The sequence below is a fragment of the Balaenoptera musculus genome, chromosome 4 (assembly GCF_009873245.2).
Source record: "Balaenoptera musculus isolate JJ_BM4_2016_0621 chromosome 4, mBalMus1.pri.v3, whole genome shotgun sequence".
Lineage (NCBI taxonomy): Eukaryota > Metazoa > Chordata > Mammalia > Artiodactyla > Balaenopteridae > Balaenoptera > Balaenoptera musculus.
Genome location: NC_045788.1, coordinates 113,929,273 through 113,954,458, shown reverse-complemented (window position 1 = coordinate 113,954,458; position 25,186 = coordinate 113,929,273). Strand labels below are relative to the sequence as shown.

General features: G+C 33.8%; 1 protein-coding gene across 5 annotated transcripts in view; it reads left to right on the top strand.

Moving 5' to 3' along the window:
- ROBO2 (roundabout guidance receptor 2) overlaps positions 1–25,186 on the top strand; it is a 562,867-nt gene that overhangs the window by 477,972 nt on the left and 59,709 nt on the right. For all 5 annotated transcript variants that reach the window (XM_036851501.1, XM_036851498.1, XM_036851500.1 and 2 more), the window contains exons 13-17: positions 1,035–1,201; positions 4,366–4,487; positions 11,807–12,038; positions 15,078–15,202; positions 17,519–17,690. In XM_036851501.1, coding sequence (XP_036707396.1) covers positions 1,035–1,201; positions 4,366–4,487; positions 11,807–12,038; positions 15,078–15,202; positions 17,519–17,690 — 818 coding nt within the window. The remainder of the gene's footprint in view (positions 1–1,034; positions 1,202–4,365; positions 4,488–11,806; positions 12,039–15,077; positions 15,203–17,518; positions 17,691–25,186) is intronic.

Sequence of the window (25,186 nt, the reverse complement as noted above, 5' to 3'; positions counted from 1 at the left end):
AAGGATATAGACTATAAATTAGCAAATACTAGTATAAAATTGTTTTATAAGAATTTGAAAAAATAGTTGTACTAATGGGAAAATGTGGCTTCATATTTAGTTTCAATGTGCTTCTGTTTGCCATTATAAATATAGTGATAGCCTCTCTCCTTTATAAGCATTAGGACAAATCATCACTTTCATTTTAGGCTTCCCTAATCTATTAAAGTTAATGATCGATATATAGTTTTCAAATTTCCAAACAGTGTTTTTCTATAAGTTTCATGCTTTGATGTAAAAAGACTTCTGAAAAATAAACAGACAGCCCTGAAAATCACATTTCCTCCTCATTCTAAACAAAAGCAACATTTGACCTTAGACAAAGTGCTATAAAAGGGCATCCCATCTGCAGATGACCGTTAAAGGTTCCACACATACAGATTCAGAGATATTTCACCATTCCAAAGTGATAAATCACAATACTGTGTAATGTACAATTTTATTAAAAAATGTGACCAAGGGAAAATATTCATTACATGCTTCCTTTCTTCTTTTACAGATATGTAGTTTTAGAAGGCTCTATTATAATATTGCATGTGGAATTGATGCAAAAGAAAACACACCTTGTAACAGGAAAATGTATTGGCATAATTTACTCTGTAGTCCATTTATTCTTTCTACAGGTTAATTCTTTTCAAGGTATATATATATACATTTACGAGGACCATATTTATTGTATAAACTTGATGTTGTGATCTTGGCCTCTGTTCCTTTTACAGGTATTCATTTAGTGGCTGCTATGCTTTAGCAAAGGCCTATCACATCTCCTGGGCTGAGTTTAATTTTGTTGTGCATGGCACTTCCGTTAGGTGGGCTCGGCTTTGTTGTTGAATAAACTGAAATCATCCAAATGTTTCATTTATTGGGCTGAACACTTCAAGCGTTGTGTGTGTGCGTGTTTAATTTTCAGCCATTAACCTTTGTCATTGATACCCAACTCCATTTCCAAGACCCTTATGACTGCTGTTTAAATGAAATTTCTGTTCATGTTTCAGCCAATCAGTGAGCAATAGCTGGCAGACAGTGGCAAACCACGTAAAGACCACCCTCTATACAGTGAGAGGACTGCGGCCCAATACAATCTATTTATTCATGGTGAGAGCAATCAACCCCCAAGGTCTCAGTGACCCAAGTGCTATGTCAGATCCTGTGCGCACACAAGGTAATTTCAATAGCTGTAAACATGACTGTTTCTAGAAGGAGGCATTAAACAGATCTTTAAGGACAAAGGGGTTGCAGGACCAAAGATAAATGTGTCTGCATTGCTTATTATGTTTCACTAGACCTGATCCAGTGAAAGAGAAGAAAACTTGTTGTTCACCTTGGTGAGTGTGTCCTCTTTCTGGAGCTGTCAGGGTCTATTTAGTAAAAAAGAAGCAAAATAATTTGGTACAATTACATAGTAAGTTTAATTGGGGCTTAACTGTAGGGCTTTACTATATTTCAAAAGAAGGAAAAATGTTTCTCCTTCTTTGAAATTAATTGTACAATAGCAAAAAGTGATCTTCAATGGATAAAATGCCCTGTTAGGGATATCAAAGTTACTTCCTCTAGTTCAGGAATTGTGTTTTGATAGTGCAGTGGGTCTCAAGGTGTGGTTCCCACAGAAGCAGCATCTGCATCACCTGGGGGGCCACATTCGAAGTGCAGATTCTCAGGCCCTGACTCAGAAGCTCTGGGGATGGGGCCTGGCAGCCTGTTAAAGTGCCCTCCAGGAATGTTCATGCTGAAGTTTGACAAGCATCATTACAGTGTATTTTATTAAACCACATGTTTAAAGGAACAATTTGTTTCAGGAAGCAGTAAATCAAGCTTTCTTCCTGAGGTATGCAATGCTTTTGACTAATAAAAAAAAAAAAACCCACCCAGAATATTATAAGATCAAAATGGAAGATTTCTCATCTCATCTTTCATAGCCTGCCTCTTCAAACTGAGAAGTTGCTGCAGTCTAGGGGTTAATATGGGATGTTGAATTATAATTTTCCTTCTTACTAGTAGATGAAGGGAATTAATAAAATAGAAACGGTGGCTTTATTATTTGTTACAGCTTACTTCCCACAGGGTTCTTGAGAAAGGGTTAATTATTTCTTACTTGTAAAAGGCTTTGAACAAGATACTTATAATTCAAAGTAGTATTTTTATGCTATGAAAAGCACCATACAGCCATAAAATATTATTATAATTACAATGTAGTTCGGTGATGGTAACTAGCATGCTATTATAACAGAGAAGGGCACCTTAAAGGAATCAAGTCAAATAAAGTCACCACGTGATTTTGCAACGTTGCTGACATGATGACAGTCAAGGGAGGAGGGGATGCCACTTTGCTATTGTTCTCTAAGCAGTAATGTGATTAATTTTCCATAATGATAAAGGGCCTGTAGGTAAAGAACCTGTCTCAAGAGAAGGAAAAAGTACAACAAGGAATTTGACGACCTGAAACTGTTTCTATTTTACCTTGCCTGGATCCAGTTGCTTATAGTGTGTCTGAATTTAATGAGTAAATTAAATTATTGAACTTGAAAATGAAGAGGTGTATGGTTTTAAGTCAAGAAATTGTAGTACCCAGATCATTTTTACTTGTGTAAATAGAAGTAGTCAGTTTTTGTGCAGAGCTGCCATGGAAGGTGGGGAGATCACAGAGTGGGGAAGACTTTTGGTGTGGTTAAATCCAGTGGCTCTTCTTGATCATTCAGTAACAGTGCCAGTCACTAAATCTTGACTCATAAAGTAACTTCTTGGTGAAAAGGTCAACAAAGATTAATGAAAACTTGCTTGTGATCTGTCTTGTTCCAGTCGGGAGACTATGTAGAGAAAAAGACTTACGTTCCCTTAACAGATATTTAATAGAAAAACTCATGTTTTATGTCTGAACGTCAGGATCATTTTTGACACCACACTTTCAGCAGCTTTGCATTCTGCAAAGCACTTCTTTGCAAAGAACACTTGGCTGTGTGAGCTCTTATTTTTCAAAGATATTAAATACTGTAGAATTTAGCATTTTCTGATTTCAGCAAGGCAGCAAGTACTTGTACCATCAATATCACAGTAGATCATAGATATATCAGCAAAGATTAATAGTATTCACATGATATTAATAATATATATACACACATATATATATGATTTCTAAATCAAGTAAAACTCACTGTGTTGTTTATGTTAAGGATGAAAAATAGTGAAACTGGAAAAAAATTACCAAAATGTAGTCCCCAGTTATTTATGTTCCAACTTAAGTTAGTGCACCCAGTTTAAGTTATGGTTGAGACATGCACTTAAAAATATTTTTGCAAGAGTGTTGCATTGTGGCCTGAGAAAATAGGAGAAAACAAGATTAAGAAAATAAATCATTTTAAGTTGGACTTCGTTCCTTAAATAAGGTGATTGAAGAAAAAAATTCAACGTAACATTGCAGTGCACCAGTTAAAGAAGCTGATTTGAGTATGCGTGAAATTCAGTGTTTGATGTCAATTTGATGGACTTGGACGTCTATAGTTTATCTTTTTTCTTAATGGACACATAGGATGTAAACCATTGTATGGGAAATAGAGTAGTATTTAGGCAAATGGTGAATAAGGGGTCAGAACAGTTTATGGCTGAGAGTATATCATTTTAAACATTGCAATTCTTTCTCCCTCCTACCCCCTCCATCACTTTGAAAAAATAGCAGCATGATTTTTTGTCAGATATTGGAGTACTGTTCAGAATTTATTACATAGAACATTTTATCAGTATTTTAAATTGGTCAGTCAAAATTATTTTTGTGAATTTGGGAGGGTTCTTCCCCTTCTTTCCCTCATTTTGTTTACTTTTAGTAACATAATTCACTCCCAGTCCTCCCGATTACTTTCTCTTCCACACTCCCAGGCTGAAATAGGTCAAGGAATAGGAACACACAACCTACTAACTGGGGAAAGGGATTGAACAAATTCCTCAACAGTAATTTTCAGACCTGGCCCCATTAACTACTTGGAAAAGTCCTTCAACATGGCAACATCTGTGTGAAACTGATGTTTCTAAAGAAGTCTTGCAGCACATACTTCATCCTTTAATAAGAAAATAATAGATCTTTCACAGCAGTGTACTGAGTGGGGATAAGGGGTTGCATACACTTTTATTAATATTATTTTAGTGAAGATAAATATCAGTTCTCAAATTATGTTCTAAAATGGTGGTACGTATATAAATATGCTTTAACGTTGTTTGTCCCAAAGGGTTCTTAATTTTTCCCCTGTAATTATTTCTAATGGCATAATATTGGCTTATATAATGTGTATTAGAATTCCACTGTTAATTTTAAAAAATTGGGAATGGTTATCCCTGTAGATATCAGCCCACCAGCACAGGGAGTGGACCATAGACAAGTCCAGAAAGAACTCGGCGACGTCCTTGTCCATCTTCATACTCCAGTTGTATTGACTCCCACCACTGTTCAAGTCACGTGGACGGTAAGTTTTTAAAGACTATCCTAATGGTAGTCCCTTTTACTCCTTTAAGAAAACAAACCAAAACAGAAAAAGACAAACAAACAAACAAAAAAAGGAGCAAAAACACTCACCATTTAAAGTCAAGGTGTAATCAAAGGCAAAGAAGAAAAAAAATAGATAAAAGTGTGACTAGAGTAAAAATAGATCGCAATATAAACAATACGATCTGTCTCCTGGATTTTTTTAAATTTATTTTTATTTATTTATTTGGCTGTGTTGGGTCTTCGTTTCTGTGCGAGGGCTTTCTCTAGTTGCGGCGAGTGGGGGCCACTCCTCATCGCGGTGCGCGGGCCTCTCACTGTCGCGGCCTCTCTTGTTGCGGAGCACGGGCTCCAGACGCGCAGGCTCAGTAGTTGTGGCTCACGGGCCCAGTGGCTCCGCGGCATGTGGGATCTTCCCAGACCAGGGCTCGAACCCGTGTGCCCTGCATTGGCAGGCAGATTCCCAACCACCACGCCACCAGGGAAGCCCTCTCCTGGATTTTTAAATGGTCTTACTGAGATATAATTAACATACCAGAGTTAAAGTGTACAACTCAGTATTGTTTGGTATCTTTGCAGAGTTGTGCAGTCATCACCAGAATCTGATTTTAGAACATTTCATCATCCCAAAGTGAAACCCTCCGCCCATTAGCAGTCACTCCTCCATTCCCCTGACTTTAGCCCTTGGCAACCACTAATCTGTTCTCTGTCTATATAAATTTGCCTATTTCTTCCATATGAATGAAATTATACAATATACGATCTTTTGTGTCTGGCTTCTTTCACTCAGCATGATGTTTTTGAGGTTCATCCACGTTGTAGCATGTATTAGTACTTTGTTCCTTTTTATTATAGAGTAGAATTCCATTGTATAGATGTATCACATACATCTGTTTATCCATTTATCAGCTGATTCACCTTTGTGTTGTTTCCACTTTTGGCCATTATGAATGATGGTGCCATGAACACTTGCATACACGTCGACATATATTTTCATTTTTCTTGCGTATACTTAGGAATTGTTGAATTAAACTCTCTGCTTAACATTTGGATGAACTGCCAAAATGTTTTCCAAAGTGGTTACACAATTTTATGCTCCCACAAGTAATATTTGAAGGTTCTAGTTTCTTCCACATCCTTGCCAGTTTCTCTTGCATCTTATCCTGTCCTTTTGATTATAGCTGTTCTAGTGGGTATGCGTGGTATATCATTGTGATTTTAATTTACATTTCTTTAATGACTAGTGTTTTGAATCTTTTATGTGCTTATTGAGCATTTGTATATCTTCTTTAGAGAAATATCTGTTCAAATTCTTTGCCCATTTTTAAATTGAGTTGTTTGTCTTCTTAGTATAGTTCTATAATGTTCTTTACATATTGGATACAAATCCTGTATCAGATATATGATTTGTAAATATTTTCTCCCAGTCTGTGGGATGTTTTTTTACTTCCTTAATGATGTCATTTGAAGCACAAAAAATTTTATTTGAAGTTTTCTTCTAAATATAAATCAATCATCTTCACATTCTTTCAGCTGAATCTCATCCAGCAGTACCAAGAAAAGTATATAATTTTAATAATTTGACATATGTAGTAAAAAAAATTAATGGGTTTTAAGAAGTAGATTGATATTTTAATATATGCTAAGAACATCCAATTCCAAATTCCATGCATTATTAAATGTCAACCTGCCCACTGTTATTTCAAAATACAAATGTTTTCATCGCATGATAGCCACTGCAGTGAAAACAAGAAATAGCATAAAAATAGCCATATTACTCATATTAGAGGATATTAACCCTTGTATATGTGTTTGTGTCTATGTGTGTCTGTTTTGTGAAGAGCCAGATAATGTTCTTCCCTGTGCCTAATACAGTTTTTGCCAACTTCTCCTTTATGCCTGAGATCTCTTGCCACTAAAAATCCATAAGGATGATAAAAGAGCACAGTTTTTTAAAGCCCCCCGTATATGTGCTAGATCTTGTATGTTGTGTAAGTAATGGTCATTTGAGTTATGGATATCTAGAAAATTTTCACTTTAATTATAATATTAGAATTATATCAATCATAATTAATTAGAAAGAATTATATTAATTAGAAAGTATTTATAATTATGACTATTAGTTTTGTTGTTGTTATTGTTTTTGTGGTAGTAGAAGAATGAGTGTAAGTTAAAAAAAAATGGATTTTTCCCTCTTAGAATCCAAGTTTCTTTAGGGAACTAACTATTTCACCCCTTTTCATCAATTCCCTTAACAAGAGAAGTTGAAAAAGGAAAACCAGTTATTTTTCGTCAGTTCTTAATTAATTATGTTTGAAATATGAAACACAATGAAGAGAATTATTCCAGCGTCCTCTTAATAATAAAACCATTGAGCAAACACAGTTCAACAAGCATTTTTTGAGAACCAGTTTTGTACTAGATGTGGGGAAACACTGTATAAAGAGACACAAATCTGCTTGAGAAAAACGTGGGAATTCTTAATGATGGTACACAGGGATAAGGGCCATAACCGTATGTACACATTTTATAAACACAGGTTTCAATCAAAGAGGAAGTGATTAACTCTATCCTCAGGCATCAGAAACAGCATTATCACTTATTTACATCTATACAGGGAAATATAGAGGCATTATTTATTTGAACAGAGGAAACTAAATTAACATTTAAGGCTGTTTTGTCCAGTTCTATAGATTTGTAAAAGGAAACCAATGCAGACAGGTTGAACAGTGTTCCCAGTATCCTACATCTATTTACAGGTAAAGATAGGATTAGAATTTCCTTACTTTAAACCTGCTTTTTGTGTTTTTCACTTTAAAGATAAACTGTAGACAAATATTTAGTTGAAAGAAATACCTTTTAACTGTGGAATTTCAACATATGATCCTGGATGGGGCACTTTACTTCTTAAACCAGACCAGTCAAATGTTTAGTGAATACAAAACTGGGTAATGCTTTAACAAAAAATAAAACTATATTTATGTTTTAAGAGTAATTATGATTATTTAAGATTACATTGTTTCCAATTTTATTTTTGATTTAATTTCACATAGACTTATTCTGTTTTCTGCATATAATGGTTCCTATTCTTCTGCTCCCATGAAGGGAGCATAATGACCTCATCATTTTTCCAATGGCACAGAAAGGGTATCATCTGCCATGGCTCTTCCATCTTTCTGTAGCTTTGGCTAGATACAGCACAAATAAAGCCAAGGAAAGGGTTGTATTTTTAACAACAGATTTTTCCTCATTCTCAATTGAAAAAGTCTTCTCTGCTTTGTTGTGAGTTTTGAACGGGTTTCTTTTTTAAGCTGCTTCTCAATGTGGAAATTATTTGGGTAAGAATCAAAGTCATTATGTTTATGAAGTTAATCACTTTAAAAGTCACTGAATTTAAAAGAATAAATCAAATTAGATAAAAATTTCAGATCAGTAGTCTGGGAGTTCTTCCAGGAGAGAGACCTTGTCATATTCATCTCTATATCCCAAGAAACTTGTCATTACTAGTTTGCATATCTCTATCCCTCATGAGCTTGAGTTCTGAGAGTCCAAAGTTCATGTTTTCATTTCTTTTTTTTCAGAGCAAAGCATTCATTATGAAATACTTTTTCAGTAACTGTCTGTTGAATGATCAAATCAGTTGTTTTCATACATTTTAACTTTTTACTTTAAAAAAGAAACCATTCAATTATATCACAAATTCCCCATGAATTTGTAGTTACACGTGAGATAAGTATGTATTTCAGAGGTAAATTTTAGTGAAATAAATTTAGGCTGGAAGTCAGATCAGTTGCCAAAGAAATTGTAACCAAATATTTCATTTTCATGTCACATTTTCAACTTGCTAAATGTGTATGTTCTTTGAGTTATAACATTGTTAGTATTTGAGTTATAGACATGTTGATGTTTGAGGGAAGAAATATATTCCCTAGCCCAGGTATTTCGATTAGGGGTCAGCTGATATGGTTTATCAATAGTTGGCAGGATTCTATTACCAAACACATAGGATGTTTGGACTGGAAAGACCATCTGCCTGCCCCACAAGTCTAATCTTGAAGCAACAATACTTAACAAAGGCTACTTTCTAAAAATGACTGCTGTTATAATGAGGGTAGGTAAAAATGATGAAAATGGCTGTTTTACAAAGAAAATAGCAATAAATCCCTTATTTTAAAATCATTATTCTAGTTTTTTTGTGTGTGAGTGTTTTGTGTTTATTCAAGGACAAAAAGGATTACAGGCCCCTTGCCCCTTAAACATCACAGCTACTGGAGTTGAAAGAGTGCTTTGGCGAACTAGAATTTCAGAACTCAATTAAACCCAGATCAGTTACTTAGAAGGCTAAGCCCACCAAAGGAAATTCAATTTGAATTTTCAGTATAGATGGAATTTTTAAAATTGAAATGATAGATATTGAGCATCTCGCTTTAAACCTTTTAATGAAAGTGCTGATTTGAGGGCCACATATGGGCCCCCATTTTTAGTATATCCCTTACGTAACAATGCTTTATCATTGTACAGCTCTAAAACTTGCGCTGTAAACTGTATTAGTCATTTAATTGTTTCTGTGCCCTTGTAATATGCGCATTATTTGAGCAAACTAAGTAAACTGAGGCTCAGAAAGTTTAAAAGGCTAAGCCGTCACTTAATAGAGACCTTATGACCTGAAGACCGAAACTCTCTTCACTTCACATGTTCCTTAAGACAATTCTTTTTTATTCAGATATCAGAAAATACCAATTTTTTAAATTCTATAAGCCCATGCATGGATTTGTGGCTGGACTCGGATTATAATCAACTCTAAAAGAAAATCCTCCTTCTTATAATTAGAATGTTAATAAAACTAGTGACCAGCATAAGGTTTAACTCCAAAGTGACCACTTGTCAAAAGGTGCTCCAAAAGTCAGTGCTGTAGAGCACATATCCACTAAAAATCCCACCTATTTTTTAATAGGTAATGTGCAGCATTTTCATTTTTGCTTTCACCTGTAACAACAAATTTCCTTCTGAAAAGAATGTACAGCAACCGCGCAAAATCAAGTTAAACTATTTAGCTTTTAAGTAGGCCATTAGAATACACTGGTTGAAGGCAGTGTACACCGAAGTGAGCAAAGCAATGTTGTGTAGTAAACATTAGCTTCATAAAGTCCTAAACCACTTAATTAATGAAAACCAAACATGGATAAAACCAATTTACCCTGATTTACAGACTCCCTTCATCTGGAAACAGCTGCTTAATGTCCTTCTTAAAAACACAGCTTGCTTCTTTCAGTATTAACAAGCTATTATTGTGAGTTATGTCTTTCTTTCAGTATATAAATTCACTTAAAGTGAATGCAGAGAAGTTTATAAAATGCAAGCTTAATGTTGTTTTAACATATGCTGCAGGGATTGTTTTGAACATTGACAGTTTTGATGAAAGGCATCTCTCTTTGGCTCTCAGAAATTTACCTTTTTGCTTTTTACTGGCCTTGTTTATAATGTCAGAACAACTTCTGCTTTTCAAACAATATGTATTTTGGTATGAAGACAAACTGGTAGCATGGATGAAGATTCAAAGATCATGAGCTTTGGTATCAGAACCGAGCTTACTTTTCCTTGACATAACCTCATACAAGTGTAGCACTAATTCCACAAATCTTTGAGGGAGAGAAAACTGTCAGGTGGGTGAAGGAATTCTTACTTGTTGAGACTCATCTGTGAAACTGGAATGCTCACCAACTTTATGGAATTTTCTAGCTTGGACATTCTAAATACCAAAACAATGTCCCTTTGTTTCACTGTATTTTGACTGAGGTTCTGTATTTTTTAATTTTCTGTCTTCACTTAAAAAAATATTTTAAAATGCTGCAACTAATGAAGAAATGCCAGAAGTTAATACATGAAAAGAATACCTTTTGTTTATTATGTGTTAACAGTTGAATAAAGACATTTTTAAAAAGCTGAAGTAACCGTTTCCATCATCACCTTCTTCATTTCCTCTCTCTCCTCAACCTTCCTAAAATGAGGTTATTCCATCTCTTCTCCATTGAATTTTACACTTTATTTGACAGTGAAATATGTCAAGTTAAAGGCTTCTTAAAATATGGCTACTAAACTATAGCATATGGAATATTAATTGAAGAAGGTGCTGTGATAGTTATATTTGTCAAGCATTTCTAAAAAATGGCAAGACATTAAAAAAGTTTAAAAAGCTAAAAGTTCCTTTCTCCCTGAAATGAAACAATGGTAACTCCAATAAAGACTCTTCAATACATGTAAAACGAGAACTTGTTTTTTGATATTTTTTGATATTTTGATATTGGTTTTCAGGTTCCAAATCTCAGATTTTCATTAAAAACAGCTGCTTATCCTCTGTACCTCAAATGAATGAAAGGATCAAGAAAGTTGTCAGGTTGTGCCAATAGTGGGATATTGGAGGAGGCAGAAGTTGATAACTTAATAACTGTCTTTCATTTAATATTTGTTAATGGGTATAAGCTTTTCATATGCATTTGAAACAGACGCTCTGGTGCCACAACTCTTGAGTCTCTTTCATATGCTTTCTCCAGCTACAGGAATTTTACACATTCTGTTCCTAATCTTCTTCCCCTAAATAAATCTTACTTTCCATGCAGATCTCAGCGCTTGTTCTTCTTCCAGGAAACTGTCTCCCCTTCCTGATCACTCAACTTCCTCTCCACTCAAGGCTTTCTTAGCTCCTAGTACAACTCATTCATAATATCTGTGTATGCTTATTTGTTATGAATGTAACCTGCCCATTGTTTGAGTGATCATTAAATAATGCTCACCTTCTACCTGAATTCCAGGCACCATGAGGCCTGGGACTGACTCTACTTTCATTCTCCATTTTCACCCTCAGAGTTAACAGAATAACTGGCACCTCTTAGTAGGAACTCAGAAAATGTTTGAGTGAGTGAAGGCATTAGTGAATGAACAAGGGATGAGAATGGAGATTGCTGACAAATAGCACACTACATATAAAACCACAAAAATGAGAATTGTTGACTACAAAAAAGAACAGACGAGCAACAAAGCTAGAAACATTGGCAGGTCTAGGCCTTGACAGGCTTTTGTGCTAATCCAAAGAATTTGAATTAATTGAGTATCTTAGCTACTATGAAGTATTTTTAACAGGAGAGAATGTTGTTCCACTCTTCATTTTGGAAATAACAACTTAGGAGCAACGTGAACTCAGAACTGGAAAAGGATATTAGAAGCAGGGAGATGAATTAGAAAGCCATGGCATCACTCAGACACTTCCATTTGGTTTCAAAAGTTTTTTGCTTTGTTTTTCAGGTTGATCGCCAACCCCAGTTTATTCAAGGCTACCGAGTGATGTACCGTCAGACTTCAGGCCTGCAGGCTACATCAACGTGGCAGAATTTAGATGCTAAAGTCCCGACTGAGCGAAGTGCTGTCTTAGTCAATCTGAAAAAGGGGGTGACTTATGAAATTAAAGTTAGACCATATTTTAATGAGTTCCAAGGAATGGACAGTGAATCTAAAACAGTTCGTACTACTGAAGAAGGTCAGTGTCCAGATTTCTAACATAAACCAAACTTAAACTATAATGAAATCAATTTCTGTTGAAGTTCTAGTTTATCATCTTCCTTAGAAGGGTAGCAAAAGAGATTCTAAAAGTGAATCCAGGAAGTATCATTTTCTCCTTTTATTCTGAGAATTTCATAGAATCTAACAACTCAAAAAAATGACATTCAAGTAGTTTGAATTTTCCTTAAGGAAACATTCGCTTCAGCTCTTGTTTTTCAGTGCACTGGAATTGGATTATAATGTTTTCCTATTTTTTTTTTTTACACATGGATTTAGCTCATTTGGCTTCATTAAAGGACAGGCTAATGGAAACCCAAGTGCACAGGCTGTTCTTTGTCTCTCTTTTTTTGGGTAGGGTAAAGCATGACATTTCCTTTCATAAGCCTCCTTCCCTATGGGCTCTGCCAGTCTGATTCATAATTTCTAATCCGGAAGGCCCCTTGCATGTTTGCAGCAGCATTCTTCTTAGGGACGTTCCCTCTCCCTCTTCCCTTGGTAACTTTTCTTACCTGCAGATACTTTTAAAGTCAGTCTGTGATGGACATGAAATTAATGTTGGTCTCAACCAGTCCATTTTCTAGTGTCTCCTTCCTTAAACTAGAGGTTTATAATGAATGCTATCATCAAAGTACAAAAAATCAGATACCAACTATAATAAATTCCCCCTTTTCTGCTTTTGTACTAATTTTATGTACAAAAACATATTTCATATAAATCAAAATAAGAGCAGCCTTAAGAAAATGTGTGTAGGTTGTTCATGCTAACATAGATGTACATGTTTGACCAAAGAGCTTTTAAATTATACGTATCTTATAATAAGCAACACAGAGAAATGTTATCTTCATATTGGTTTACAGTGTGATATACTGACATGAGCAGAAGTGCATATTTTTAAAGGCATCATTAGTCTACCTTTAAGATTTGTAAAGAAAAAAAATTAATAATAGGATCTTCATCCCCCATTAAATTTTACTTTATGTGGATAATGTGTAGAACTAATGAGTGTGGTGGGTAAATTTAATACAGAATGCTACATTTGAAGCATATTTCCAAAAATCAATTTCACTGCAGTTAGACTTCGCCTCTGGACTAGATATTTGGCACCCTTCGGTATACGTTCATTTCCACTTTCTGTGGCCTTCTGAAGGGAACAAATGGAACTCAGCTGGGCTTGTCTGGGAGCAATGAGTGGGTTCTTTCACATCTGTGTAATAATTGACAGGTCAGGAAATAGGCACGGTGTTCTCGCCAAGCCAGCGGTAAGGCAAATGAGAAACCAGTTCTCCAAAATGTTACTTTTCAATGAAGTCTACTTAATAACTACAAAACTGGCAGGCAAATAGTTGGATTGATGTCATTGTGCCACATTTTGGAGCAATGTTATCACACAGAGGAGTGATAAAGAGCAGTATGGTGGTAGCGTGTCTGTGTGTGTCTTACACTCAATGCAAAGATGACTATACCTTAGTGAAATATGTTGTGACAGATTTATCAAACGTGGGAAACTTTAGTGATAGGCCTTTTTTTTTTTTTTTGGCTGTGTTGGGTCTTTGTTGCTGCACATAGGCTTTTCTCTGGTTGTGGCAAGCAGGGGCTACTCTTCGTTGCGGCGCGTGGGCTTCTCATTGCGGTGGCTTCTCTTTGTTTTGGAGCACGGGCTCCAGGCACGTGGGCTTCAGCAGTTGTGGCACTTGGCCTCAGTAATTGTGGCTCACGGGCTCCAGAGCGCAGGCTCAGCAGTTGTGGCGCACGGGCTTAGTTGTTCCGCGGCATGTGGGATCCTCCTGGACCAGGGCTCGAACCCAGGTGCCCTGCATTGGCAGGTGGACTCTTAACCACTGCGCCACCAGGGAAGCCCCTATTGATAGTCTTTTAAAATATCTTTTATGTTTGAAGTTTACACGTTTTCAAAGAACTAAGTTGTGTAGTTGTGAAAGCATTGATCTTTTATATGTAAAAATTCTTTTGTACGACAAAATTATCTGAATTTTGCTTTAACTGTTAGTACTTTGATTTGTTTTTTCAACCTTTGGTTTAAATTCAGAGATATACTGAGAATTGATTAGTTTTCTGGCCAAACTAGTATGATTTAGCTCTCAAATATACTGGATAGGAGATGCTACAGTCCAAAATCATGATTTTTTTTCTTGTTCATCTTTTCTCAGTATGATTATAATTAGTTATAGGAAAAACCATAAAGGAAGAGAATTGTAGGAAATTAAAATCTGTCCATTTCACATTTAATCCAACATGAACTGTTTTCATTTATATCTTCAGAGTTCCTTGCTCATCAATATAAAATAAGTTTTAAATCTTAAATTATGGGTCAATTTATAACAGTTAATTATTTTTCTCAATATGAAAACAGAAGTGTCTTTTTTCTGCATTGGTGAAATTTATAGCTGTGTTTCTGTTTTTATGTATTAAACGCAAACCAGAACAAAACAAAAAGATTGTCAGTAATGCTACCACTCAGAGATAATGACATAAAATTTTGGAATGCATCCTCTCAGAACATTTTTGATAGCAGTGTTTTTTTGTTGTTGTTGTTTTTTGTTTGTTTGTTTGTTTTTTAAAAAGCGAGCCTATTAGAGTCAAAAGAATCAAAGTTCTAGAATCAATCAGACATACCTGGGTTCAAATTCTCCCTCATTGTTTGATTTAGCTAAGTCTTCAGTTTCCTCATCTGTAAAACTGAGATAAGAGTTGTTTTTATTTCCTGAGGTTATTATGAGAATTAAATCTTACTCTTACCTCAGTTCTGGGCACATAGGAAACATTCATTTGAATGTTAGCTGTTAAATTTATTGTTGAGGACATATTACCATAGCTGTTGTATTTGCTTTGATCTATCCATTATATATAAAGGATTTTTTTTTTTAACTGTCACTGTTAATTCAGAACTACTGGAAACCAGACCTTCTTGCATTTTGTCTTTATATTCATATTCTGTAAGCAGCATTAATGTACACCAAGACTTAACAGTTTGTGTTTATTCTAATCACTTCCTCTGCAGCCCCAAGTGCCCCTCCACAATCTGTCACTGTGCTGACTGTCGGAAGCCACAATAGCACAAGTATTAGTGTTTCCTGGGATCCTCCTCCTCCTGATCATCAGAATGGAATTATCCAAGAATACAAGGTAAGGCCTGGATGAAGAAGGAAAGTTCACAGGTAAAAGTTCCCAGAGAAGTCTCAGGGTCACGTGGAGGGGGAACATTTCTAGTGGCCCTCTTATTGAGTTTGAGCGTAAAGTAATATTTTATATCTTTGTGTGAGAGGTAAAGAAGCAAATGCATAGGATGCATAGAACCTAATTCCAAGGTCACAGATAACACAAACTCAGTTGGACAAGTAAACCATAAGAATGCAGTGTTGTTGTTGTTGTTTGTTTGTTTTAATAATGTGATTGCAGAACCTCAGGGATTTAGAGAGACGGTACAGGGTAGATAGTGAAGCCCTATCCTAGGAAGTGCCTTTATCTTTGTTATTAGATTTCTGTGTAATGGGACTTAGAACAGCTGTTTTTAAACTGTATTCTCATAAAAAAGATGCTTCAGGGGTTTAAAGAGTTGAGATGGAGATAAGAGGGTGGGCAGTACCACCTCCCACTGTAAATTCTGCTTTTACCGAGTTATTGGTAAAAGGTTCTGTAAAATATTTCACTTGAAAAAAGGGAGCCATTGAAAAAACAAATTTTGAAAAACTCTTATTTTTCAACTGATGAATTTGTTGCTATTTGGAAACAGTATATATTCGTTGTTTCTTCGCCATCATTTGAGCGACATCACTTAAGAATCACAAGTTGTCTAACTGAGAAATAAGGTTCTGATTAATTCTGATGTGATTAGACCACATGGGAGAGTAAAACACCTCATTAAATCTTGTAAAAATTCAAAACTATGCTTTTTTGCTATTAATAATTTTTTATAGAAATCTGATAATAGCATACTAAGTAGATCTATTAGAAAAGAAAACTAGACACCCCACCTCACCCCAGAAATTCATAGTTGGTATGTGAAATTAAGCTGAATAATTTTACTCAAAACATTGTTACTTCTAGGAGAAAATGTGAAAGTTAAAGTAGAATTTTCCTAAGTTAATGGTTAAGTTACTGAAGCAAATGGACTAAATTTCATAAGAATTTATTTTAAAATTATTCCCATCACATTATAAAGAAATGTGAATAAGAAAATAAGAGTAAGTGCTTTTACAATAGCATAATTATATAAAATCAGAAATTTTATAAGTGTTAGGACACATTGTTTTAAAAGCAAAACATTATCTACCCTGGAGTGTGTGTGTTTTTTAATGAGTTTAGGATTTTACTTTTATATCATCTAGGACTAAATACCTTCAACTTCTATTTATTTAAAAATTGATTTTTTTTCACAACATGATAATTTTTCATAAGTTGTAAATTTTCTCACTCATATGAGATTGTCCTATTTTGGTAAAAATGTGTATATTTTGGTAAGGGCTAAATAATCCTTCACTAGTAACTTAGGTTTCATAGACTAAATAAAAGACATCTGCAATTCAAAGGTATTCTTTTAAAGAAAAAGTTTCAGGAACTTACCTCTTTCAGAAACAAGCAATGTGTGTTCCTACTTATATGTCCCCATGTAGATTATAAATACTGTATAATAGAAATACAAATAAGTACACACAGTAGAATTTTTTATAACACATTTTACAGTAACAGATTTCCATATCCTAAAAGAATGTATGACTTAAAAAATTTGATTCTTATTGGAAGTACAAGCCTAGCGTCCCTCACATCAGTGTTTAAACACTTCCCACCACTGTTCTCATGCATGTGTATGTATGTATGTATAGATATGTTTTGATCAATATTAAGATTTATTACTGTCAGTGTAAATATTGGCTTTAATTTTATCTCAGTCAATACCTGTAACTTTAGTCAATTAATCTTGTTAACCACTTCTGTGTAAGTTAATAATTTCTTAAATGAAATATAAATTACTTAGATATGCACCTATATACTTTGGATACTACAACTCATAATCACCATATTTTTAATAATTCTTTGCCTAATAAATCTTGATAAATAAATTAAGCAGAGGAATTTGTGTGTTTTAATCCATACCTAAATGCCATTTGCAATCAAGGACCACTTTCCAGACCTTGCAGAGGTGTTGAGGGAATTATTGTACTATGAGCTTTCAGTGTTGATTGTAAAATATAAAGGAACGCTGCATAGTTTTAGCTTCTTTTGTTGTTCTTTAATACACACACACACACACATATATATATACATACATACGTATATATATAAACAGCAGAAATTAGGCTTTAGAAAATGTCATTAACAAATACTTCTATAAGACTAGAAAATAGATTGGTCTCTACTAAAAGATTTAATCAATTGTAATGAACTAATTACCAGAAAAAAATAATTTTATATTCTTTTGGTATTCACTTTACATTTCTATAGATCTGGTGTCTGGGGAATGAAACACGATTCCACATCAACAAAACTGTGGATGCAGCCATTCGATCTGTAATAATTGGTGGATTATTCCCAGGTATTCAATACCGGGTAGAGGTTGCAGCTAGTACCAGTGCAGGAGTTGGAGTAAAAAGTGAGCCACAGCCAATAGTAATTGGTGAGTACCAATCCATATGGTATGTGTTTTAGAATCAGCCAACTGGTAACAAAGTAGATTATTTTTTTGAATCTACGTCCCAACAGTGGATATACAGTAAATAATGAGTAATAAGATGCGCACATCATATAGGCAAATAAACTGACTAGAGCTTCTACCAAAATGTTTAGCAATTGCTTATGCTCTTAGGATTTCCACAAACTTCTTAAAATCATAATCTTTAAGAGTTTACATGCTGAAAGTTGGTTTGAAAATTATTTTTAATCTATAGTTTCATTTGTAATTTTGATGCCTTTGAAATACAATAGGAAATGAGGCAGTTACTGAAGAAGGCGCATTATGTTTCAAATCTGTATACCTCCTCTTAGCCAGAAAAATGTCAAAAATTAACCAGAAACAGGCCAAAAGAAACTAGTAATCCAAATAAACTATCCCAAAGAAGAAATCCCTATTCATTCTACTATCATCATTACAGAAAATTGCTTCCTATCACCATGGATTATGTTTGACTTTTCTTGAAATATATATAAATGGAATCATACAGAATATAATATTTTGTGTCTGGCTTCTTTCACTAAACATAATGTTTTGAGATTCTCCCATAGATGTATTATGCAATTCATATGTTTTATTTCTGAGAAGTATTCAATCATGTGAATGTATCATATTTTGTTTCTCTGCTTTTCTCTTGAGAGAATGTGTAAGAAGTTTTTTTGAGGACATATGTTTTTATTTCTTTTGGAGAATTACCTAGAAGTGGAATTTCTGGGTAACAGCACTGATGTAGTTTGACTTTATAAGAAACTCTAAATATTCTTTCAAATTGTATAATTTTATACTCTCATTGCGAAAGAATATGACTTCCAGTTTTTCTACATCTTCACTGCCATTTAATGTTGCCATCTGTCATTTTAGCCATTTCAGTGAGTGTAAGAGTCCCTCATTGTCACTTTAACTTCAATTTTCTTTGATGACTAATGATGTTGAGCAACTTCACATGTGCTTATTGGCCATTCACATATTTTCTTTTGTAAAATTTCCAAGTCTTTGCCTTTTTTAAAATGGTGTCATTTGTCTCTTGTTACTAAGAGGAGTTATTTGTACATTTTCAATATAAATTATCTGTCATAGATTGTATCACAAATATTTTCTCCCAATTTATGGCTTTCTTAGTCCTTTTCTTGATAGTGTCTTTTGATGAGCAAAAGTTTTCAATTTACATGATCTATAATTTATCAAATTTTTCTTTCATGTTTAGTACTTTCTAAGAAACTATGTCCTACATCTAGATAGCAAAGATGTTTTCTTCCAGAAGCTTTATAGTTTTAGCTTTTATGCATAGGTCTATAATTCATCTTAAAGTAATTGCATGTGATTTGAGGGTTGAGGCTTATTTATTTCCTTATGTAAAATCAAAATGCATAGGTATCTTTCACTGAAAAAACTTTCCTTTCTCCAGTTAACTATATATGCGTGGATCCATTCCTGGATTCCCTGTATTATTCCATTTGTTTATATGTCTATCCATATGCCAAACCACAGTGTCTTGATTACTAATAGCTCATAGAAAGTCCTGAAATCAGGTAATGTGAATACTGCATCATTTTCTTCTCCAAAATTTTTTTGGCTATTCCAGACCTTTTGCTTTTCCATATACTTTTCAAATCAGCATGTCAGTTTCTACAAAATTATGTTGGAAAAAAAATTTGGAAAATTTTTTTCTACAAAATTATGTTGGAAAAATTATATTTATGTTTAAAAATACAGTGAATCTATACATCAAATTGGAAAGATTAAACATTTTCATAGTCAGTCTTTCTCTGTGGGAACTTGATGTACCTCTCCATTATTTATCTTTATTTTTCTCAACAATATTTTGTAGTTTTCAGCATATGGCCTTAACATATGTTTTGTTGAAGTTTTTCCTGAGTATTTAATGTTTTTTACACTATTATAAGTGGATTTATAAAATTCCCTTTTTCAACTACTTTATGTTATATATAAATTTAATTTTATGTATTGCCCTTTTATCTTATGGCCTTACTAACTTCACTCTCTTATTTTAATAGTTGCAAAATACTTTTTCTGAGTGTATTCAGATAATCATCTATTTTCTTTCTCCTTATTTGTGTTAATATGATAAATTCTATGGTTTCAAAGGTAAATAAACCTGGCATTCTTGGGATAAATCCCACTTGGTCAGGATATATTATGCTTTTTGCAGGTACTACTGGATCTGATTTGCTAACATTTAGTAAAGAATTTTGCATCTGTGTTCATGAGGGATATTGATTGGTAGTTTTCTTTTCATGTCTTTGTCAGGTTTTGGAATCAGGGAGGCTAGCTTTAATGGGTTGGGAAGTATTCCTTCCTCTTCTACATTCTGTAAGTCTTGGTAGGCCTGGTCCTATTTCTTCCTTAAATACTTCTAGAATTCAATGATGATATCTGTGCCTAGAGTTTTCTTTGTGAATTAGTTTTATTGTTATGAATTTACATTTATTCAGATATTTTTTTCTTCTCTGTTCGTTGTGGTAAATGGATTTTTGGTGTTTGCCCACCAATGAATTTGTCTAATCCATCTCAATTGTTGAATTTATTATCACATGTTTATTTGCAGTATCTCCTTATTTGTAATCCCTTTAATTGTAATGTTTGCAGGATGAGTAGTAATGCCATCTCTTTTATTCATAAGTACTGTGGATTGATGCTCTCTCTCTCTCTCTTCTCCTTTTTCGTTGCCCCCTACCCTCTCTCTCTCTTCCCTCTCTCCAACTTTAATCTTGATAAGGATTTATCAATTTTATTAATCCTTTCAGCATACAAATTTTGGCTTTGTTAGTTTTATTTATTTATTTATTTATTTATTTATGGCTGTGTTGGGTCTTCGTTTCTGTGCGAGGGCTTTCTCTAGTTGTGGCAAGCGGGGGCCACTCTTCATCGCGGTGCGCGGGCCTCTCACTATCGCGGCCTCTCTTGTTGCGGAGCACAGGCTCCAGACGCGCAGGCTCAGTAGTTGTGGCTCACGGGCCCAGTTGCTCTGCGGCATGTGGGATCTTCCCAGACCAGGCAGACCAGGGCTCGAACCTGTATCCCCTGCATTGGCAGGCAGATTCTCAACCACTGCGCCACCAGGGAAGCCCGGCTTTGTTAGTTTTATGTATTTGTTTTCTAATTAAGCGATTTCTGATATTTTTTTCTTCTGCTTACTTTTATGTTGCTTCTTAAGATAGAAACTTATATCAATGATTTGGACCTCTCTTCTTTTCTAATACGAATATTTAAAGTTATAAATTTCCCTCTAAGCACTTCTTCAGCTGAATTTTACAAATTTGATGTGTTATGTTTCCATTTATCATAAAGTTGAAAACACTTTTCACTTTCCCTAAAAATTTTTGGGTTTTGCAGAAGTTATTTGGAAATGTGCTATTAAATTTCCAAATGTTTTGGTATTTGCCATATAGCTTTTTGTTGCTGATTTCTAATTTAATTCCACTGAGGTCAGAGAGTGTATTTTACATGAATTTAGCTTTTTAAATATGGAGACTTATTTTATGGCCCAGAATTTCATTTTAGCGAGTGTGCCTTGTGCATTTAAAAACTATGTTCATTTTTATTTTTCTATCTTGAAATGGAATGTTCAATAAATGTCAGGTCAAATCAGTTGGTAGTATTGTTCAAGTCCTTACTTATTTTCTGTTAATGCATTCTTTTAATTAATAAGAAAAGCGCCTGGCAATTTATTATAATTATAGATTTGTATATTTCTCCTTTTTGTTTATAAGTTTTTGTTTCATGTATTTTGCTACTCTGTTTTAACTGAGTATATTTTAAGAGTGTTATAGCTTCTTAATGAACTTATGCTTTTTCATTACAAAATGCCTCACTTTATTTCCTTGTAAGATTCTTTGTCTTGGAACTTACTCTGATGTTAGTACACCCATGTAAGTGTTTGCGTTTTGTGATTTTTTTTTATCCTTTTATTTTAACTCCTATGTCTTTGTATTTAATGCACATTTCTATTATTTAAATTGCATATTGTTAGGCCTTATTTTTTATACAATATGACAATCTTTGCCTTTTAATTGGAGTGTTTATTATCTTTAATGTGATCATTGATGTTTTGGAGCTTAGAATTACCCTTCTGCTATTTATTTTTTTTATCTGACTTTGTTCCTATTTTCCTAATTTACTGATTTCTTTTGGATGAATAAAATGACTCCCTGTATAATATTTTATGTTCACTGTTGAATCATTAAGTATACTTACTTTTGTAATGATTACTCTAGGATTAGCCTATGCTATATGGATCTTAGAAAATATAATTCCATTTTCCTCCCTTTCAAGCTTTTTGCTATTGTTTTACCTTTTACTCCTGCACATGTAATAAAAACCAATACACAAACGAAAGTATTATTATTGATTTTGCTCTAAACAATCAACTATCTTTCAAATAAATTAAAACTAAGAAAAAATATTTTATATTACCCACCTTTATCTGATAGTCTGTTCCTTAAATTCAGTCCCTGAGTCTGCCTGAGTTTTACTGTCTCTTTAACTCAGTAATGCTATTCAGCCATTTTTGGACTCCCCTTCATTGCATCACGTTTTAGAAACTGTCTCCAGATAGAAAGATATGAATATCGTAAGATATTCCCCTTGTTTATTTCCTTTTTTCTCATAGTTCTGTCCTTTTGTTTCACATATTTTGCCGAGGTTTTCCTTGTTTATGGTGGGATTGCATGTCTCATTCCTTTTATTCCTTCATGGGCAGAAGTGGAAGTATCCAGTGAATTATTCAGTTTATATAATACAAATTCCATTTGTTCTCTTTTACATTTTTCATTTCCCTCTGAAATTCCCCATGTGTTCATTCATTAGGACTCTATTATTTTAAATTAATGAACATATTGTAATAGCTGCTTGAAAGTCCTTTCCTCCTAATTTCAACATCCATGTCATCTCGTGGTCTATTTCTATTGATTACTATTCCTCTTGATCTTGGGTTATCTTTTCCTCATTTTTGCTATTGTGGTTGTTATTATTGTTGTGCTTGTTTTTGCATGCCTGGTAATTTTTTACTATATACTGGACATTGCAGAAAACATACTATACAATTTTGTGATCTGAAGAATGTTGTGTTTTTTTCCTTAGAGGCAGTTATGTTACTGGCTGATCATCTTGATCTTGTGGTGGCTTGGTTTTTACATATTGTTAGTATGGACTATTTACGTTTTGACAATATTCTTCAGGCAAATCTCAGTTTAATTTTTACTTCTAAGGCATAGTGCTCGTGGACTTTCAGTGAAAAGCCTAATATATTTATCTGGTCTGCCTAACTTGATGGAATTTAAACTTCAAACACAATCTTCTCTGTAGTGAGAGAGTCTGCTCAGTCTTTGCAGCCTTTTACCTTTTGAGTTTCACCAGATCCTTGAAATCATCCTTCTGCATGCACAATTCAGGGTTCACACTAGTACTGAGGGAAAATTTATACACAGATTTGAGAACATCACTCTCCTGTCTCTCCCTCTTTCACGTGGTTTCTCCCTTAATTTTTTTTCACACTGGCAGCTCTGAAGGCTATCTTCTGACACCTCCTAGAAATAAGACTGAGATTTTCAGCTTGAGTTCTAGCTCCCTAGCGCTGCATGGATTGAGCTCTCTAAGGGGGTAGAAAGCCTCATAAATGCAGATTTTTTTTTTCTTGAGTGGTTTTATTCTTTCAAAAGGCAAATCCCTTCAGTTTACCCTGATTTTATTTGTTTGTCGGTGTCTTTATCTTTTTAAATATTCTTCCTAGAGTTTATATATTTTAAAAATACTTGTACAGAGTTTCATACAAGCCAATGTGCCATTTGCATTCTTTTCTGTTTATTTTCTAAAATATGCACATAGAACATACTACCAAATTCTGGGAAATTGTTTCTTTTTACAATGTATTTATTGTATAATGAAGAGATTTAATATTCAGTTGTCATGTTAAAATTTTTTAGATTCTCCAAGTATTCTTTCTTTTATATATTAAAAACATTTTAAAAGTTATAGTATTAACTTTTCTTTAAATTGCCTTCCCTTTCTTAATTAGTCATACAAACTGAATTAATTTCTTAACCTGAGGGAAACCTATAATCTTGCCCTTCTGAGATTTTCTAAAATAAATTGGAATAAGAAAGAAATACAGGTACACCCAAAAGGATTTAACAGATATAGATGAACTTATTCTTATTTCTACATATTTTCTAAATAATATTTAGAATATTTATGTTATTTAGAAATAAGGCAGTAATTTTTCACTTAAAAAATATGAAACATGTTTGAAAGGTATAGCTTTCTATGAGAGCTCCTAGATAGGTAAACAAAGCTTTTTTTTTTTTTTTTCACTGCCCTTCTAGCATATATATGAAAAAGATTGAATGTAATTTTTCTAAATCAAAGATCAGTAGGATTACCAAATATCTATATTTTCCTTTCATGTTTTCTTTTTCTTTTCTGTCATCTTTGGTAATAAATATAATTTTCAAGTATGGAAAAGTTGGTTTGTTTTGGTTTTGATTTTGGTTTGTAGTAGCTACCTATTTGCTTCACAATATTTGGGGGATTTATTGTATTTGGAGGCAAGTAAAAATTGCGGTAATACCATTTCCCCAAGTTCATGTCATGACAGTTAAGAATAAACAATTGTATGGTAACTTAAAATAATAATGTTAACTAAGGTTATTTTAAATCAAATGGAAAGTTTTGCTTAACTTGTATTATTTTAAAAAGACTGAGTGATCAAGTGGATAATGAGTGCCTTTTAATTTGTTTATGTATCATACTTTTCAAATTTTTCTATGAAATAAAAAATGATCTAATAAGTAATATTTCTATCTCCTTTTCATGTAGTTAGAATACACAATATCCAAGACATAATTATAGAAAATAGAATTGTACTACTTGAAATAAACACACACACACACACACACAAGCACAATTTAACCTGGAAAAGGCTATTTGTCCTCGAGAGATTTATTTCTTTTTAATATCTACTGTTGTACTGAAGAAGCCTTTAATTGTTTCTTTAATTACCCCTGCATATCTACCTTAACATCTTGTCTGATAACCTTATCTACACAACTGTTATTCCTTAGTTGAAAAGTGATTTAGTGATGGCTAATCTCCTTTTCTCTTTCAATTTATGCTTTCCCTATTGTCTATTCAGTACTGGAAGCAGCGCTTGAAGTGACTCAAGCTCTTCCTCATTTCCCCTTTGCGTTAATTAAATCATGTATTGGCATTTGATGTAATTTATGGCTGATAATTTTAGATTTGTCTTATGCCAGACAGTGTACTGTTTCATCTATTCCTTCTCAGCTTAGTTTTTATTCCAAAAAGTTACATTAAGGGACCTTTAATTAAAATTTGTATAAATATAATAAATAGCCTTACACAGACTTAAAAGTAGTATTGTTCTTTTATTTGCTGTCTCCACTGGTAAGGTGACTTTTACATCA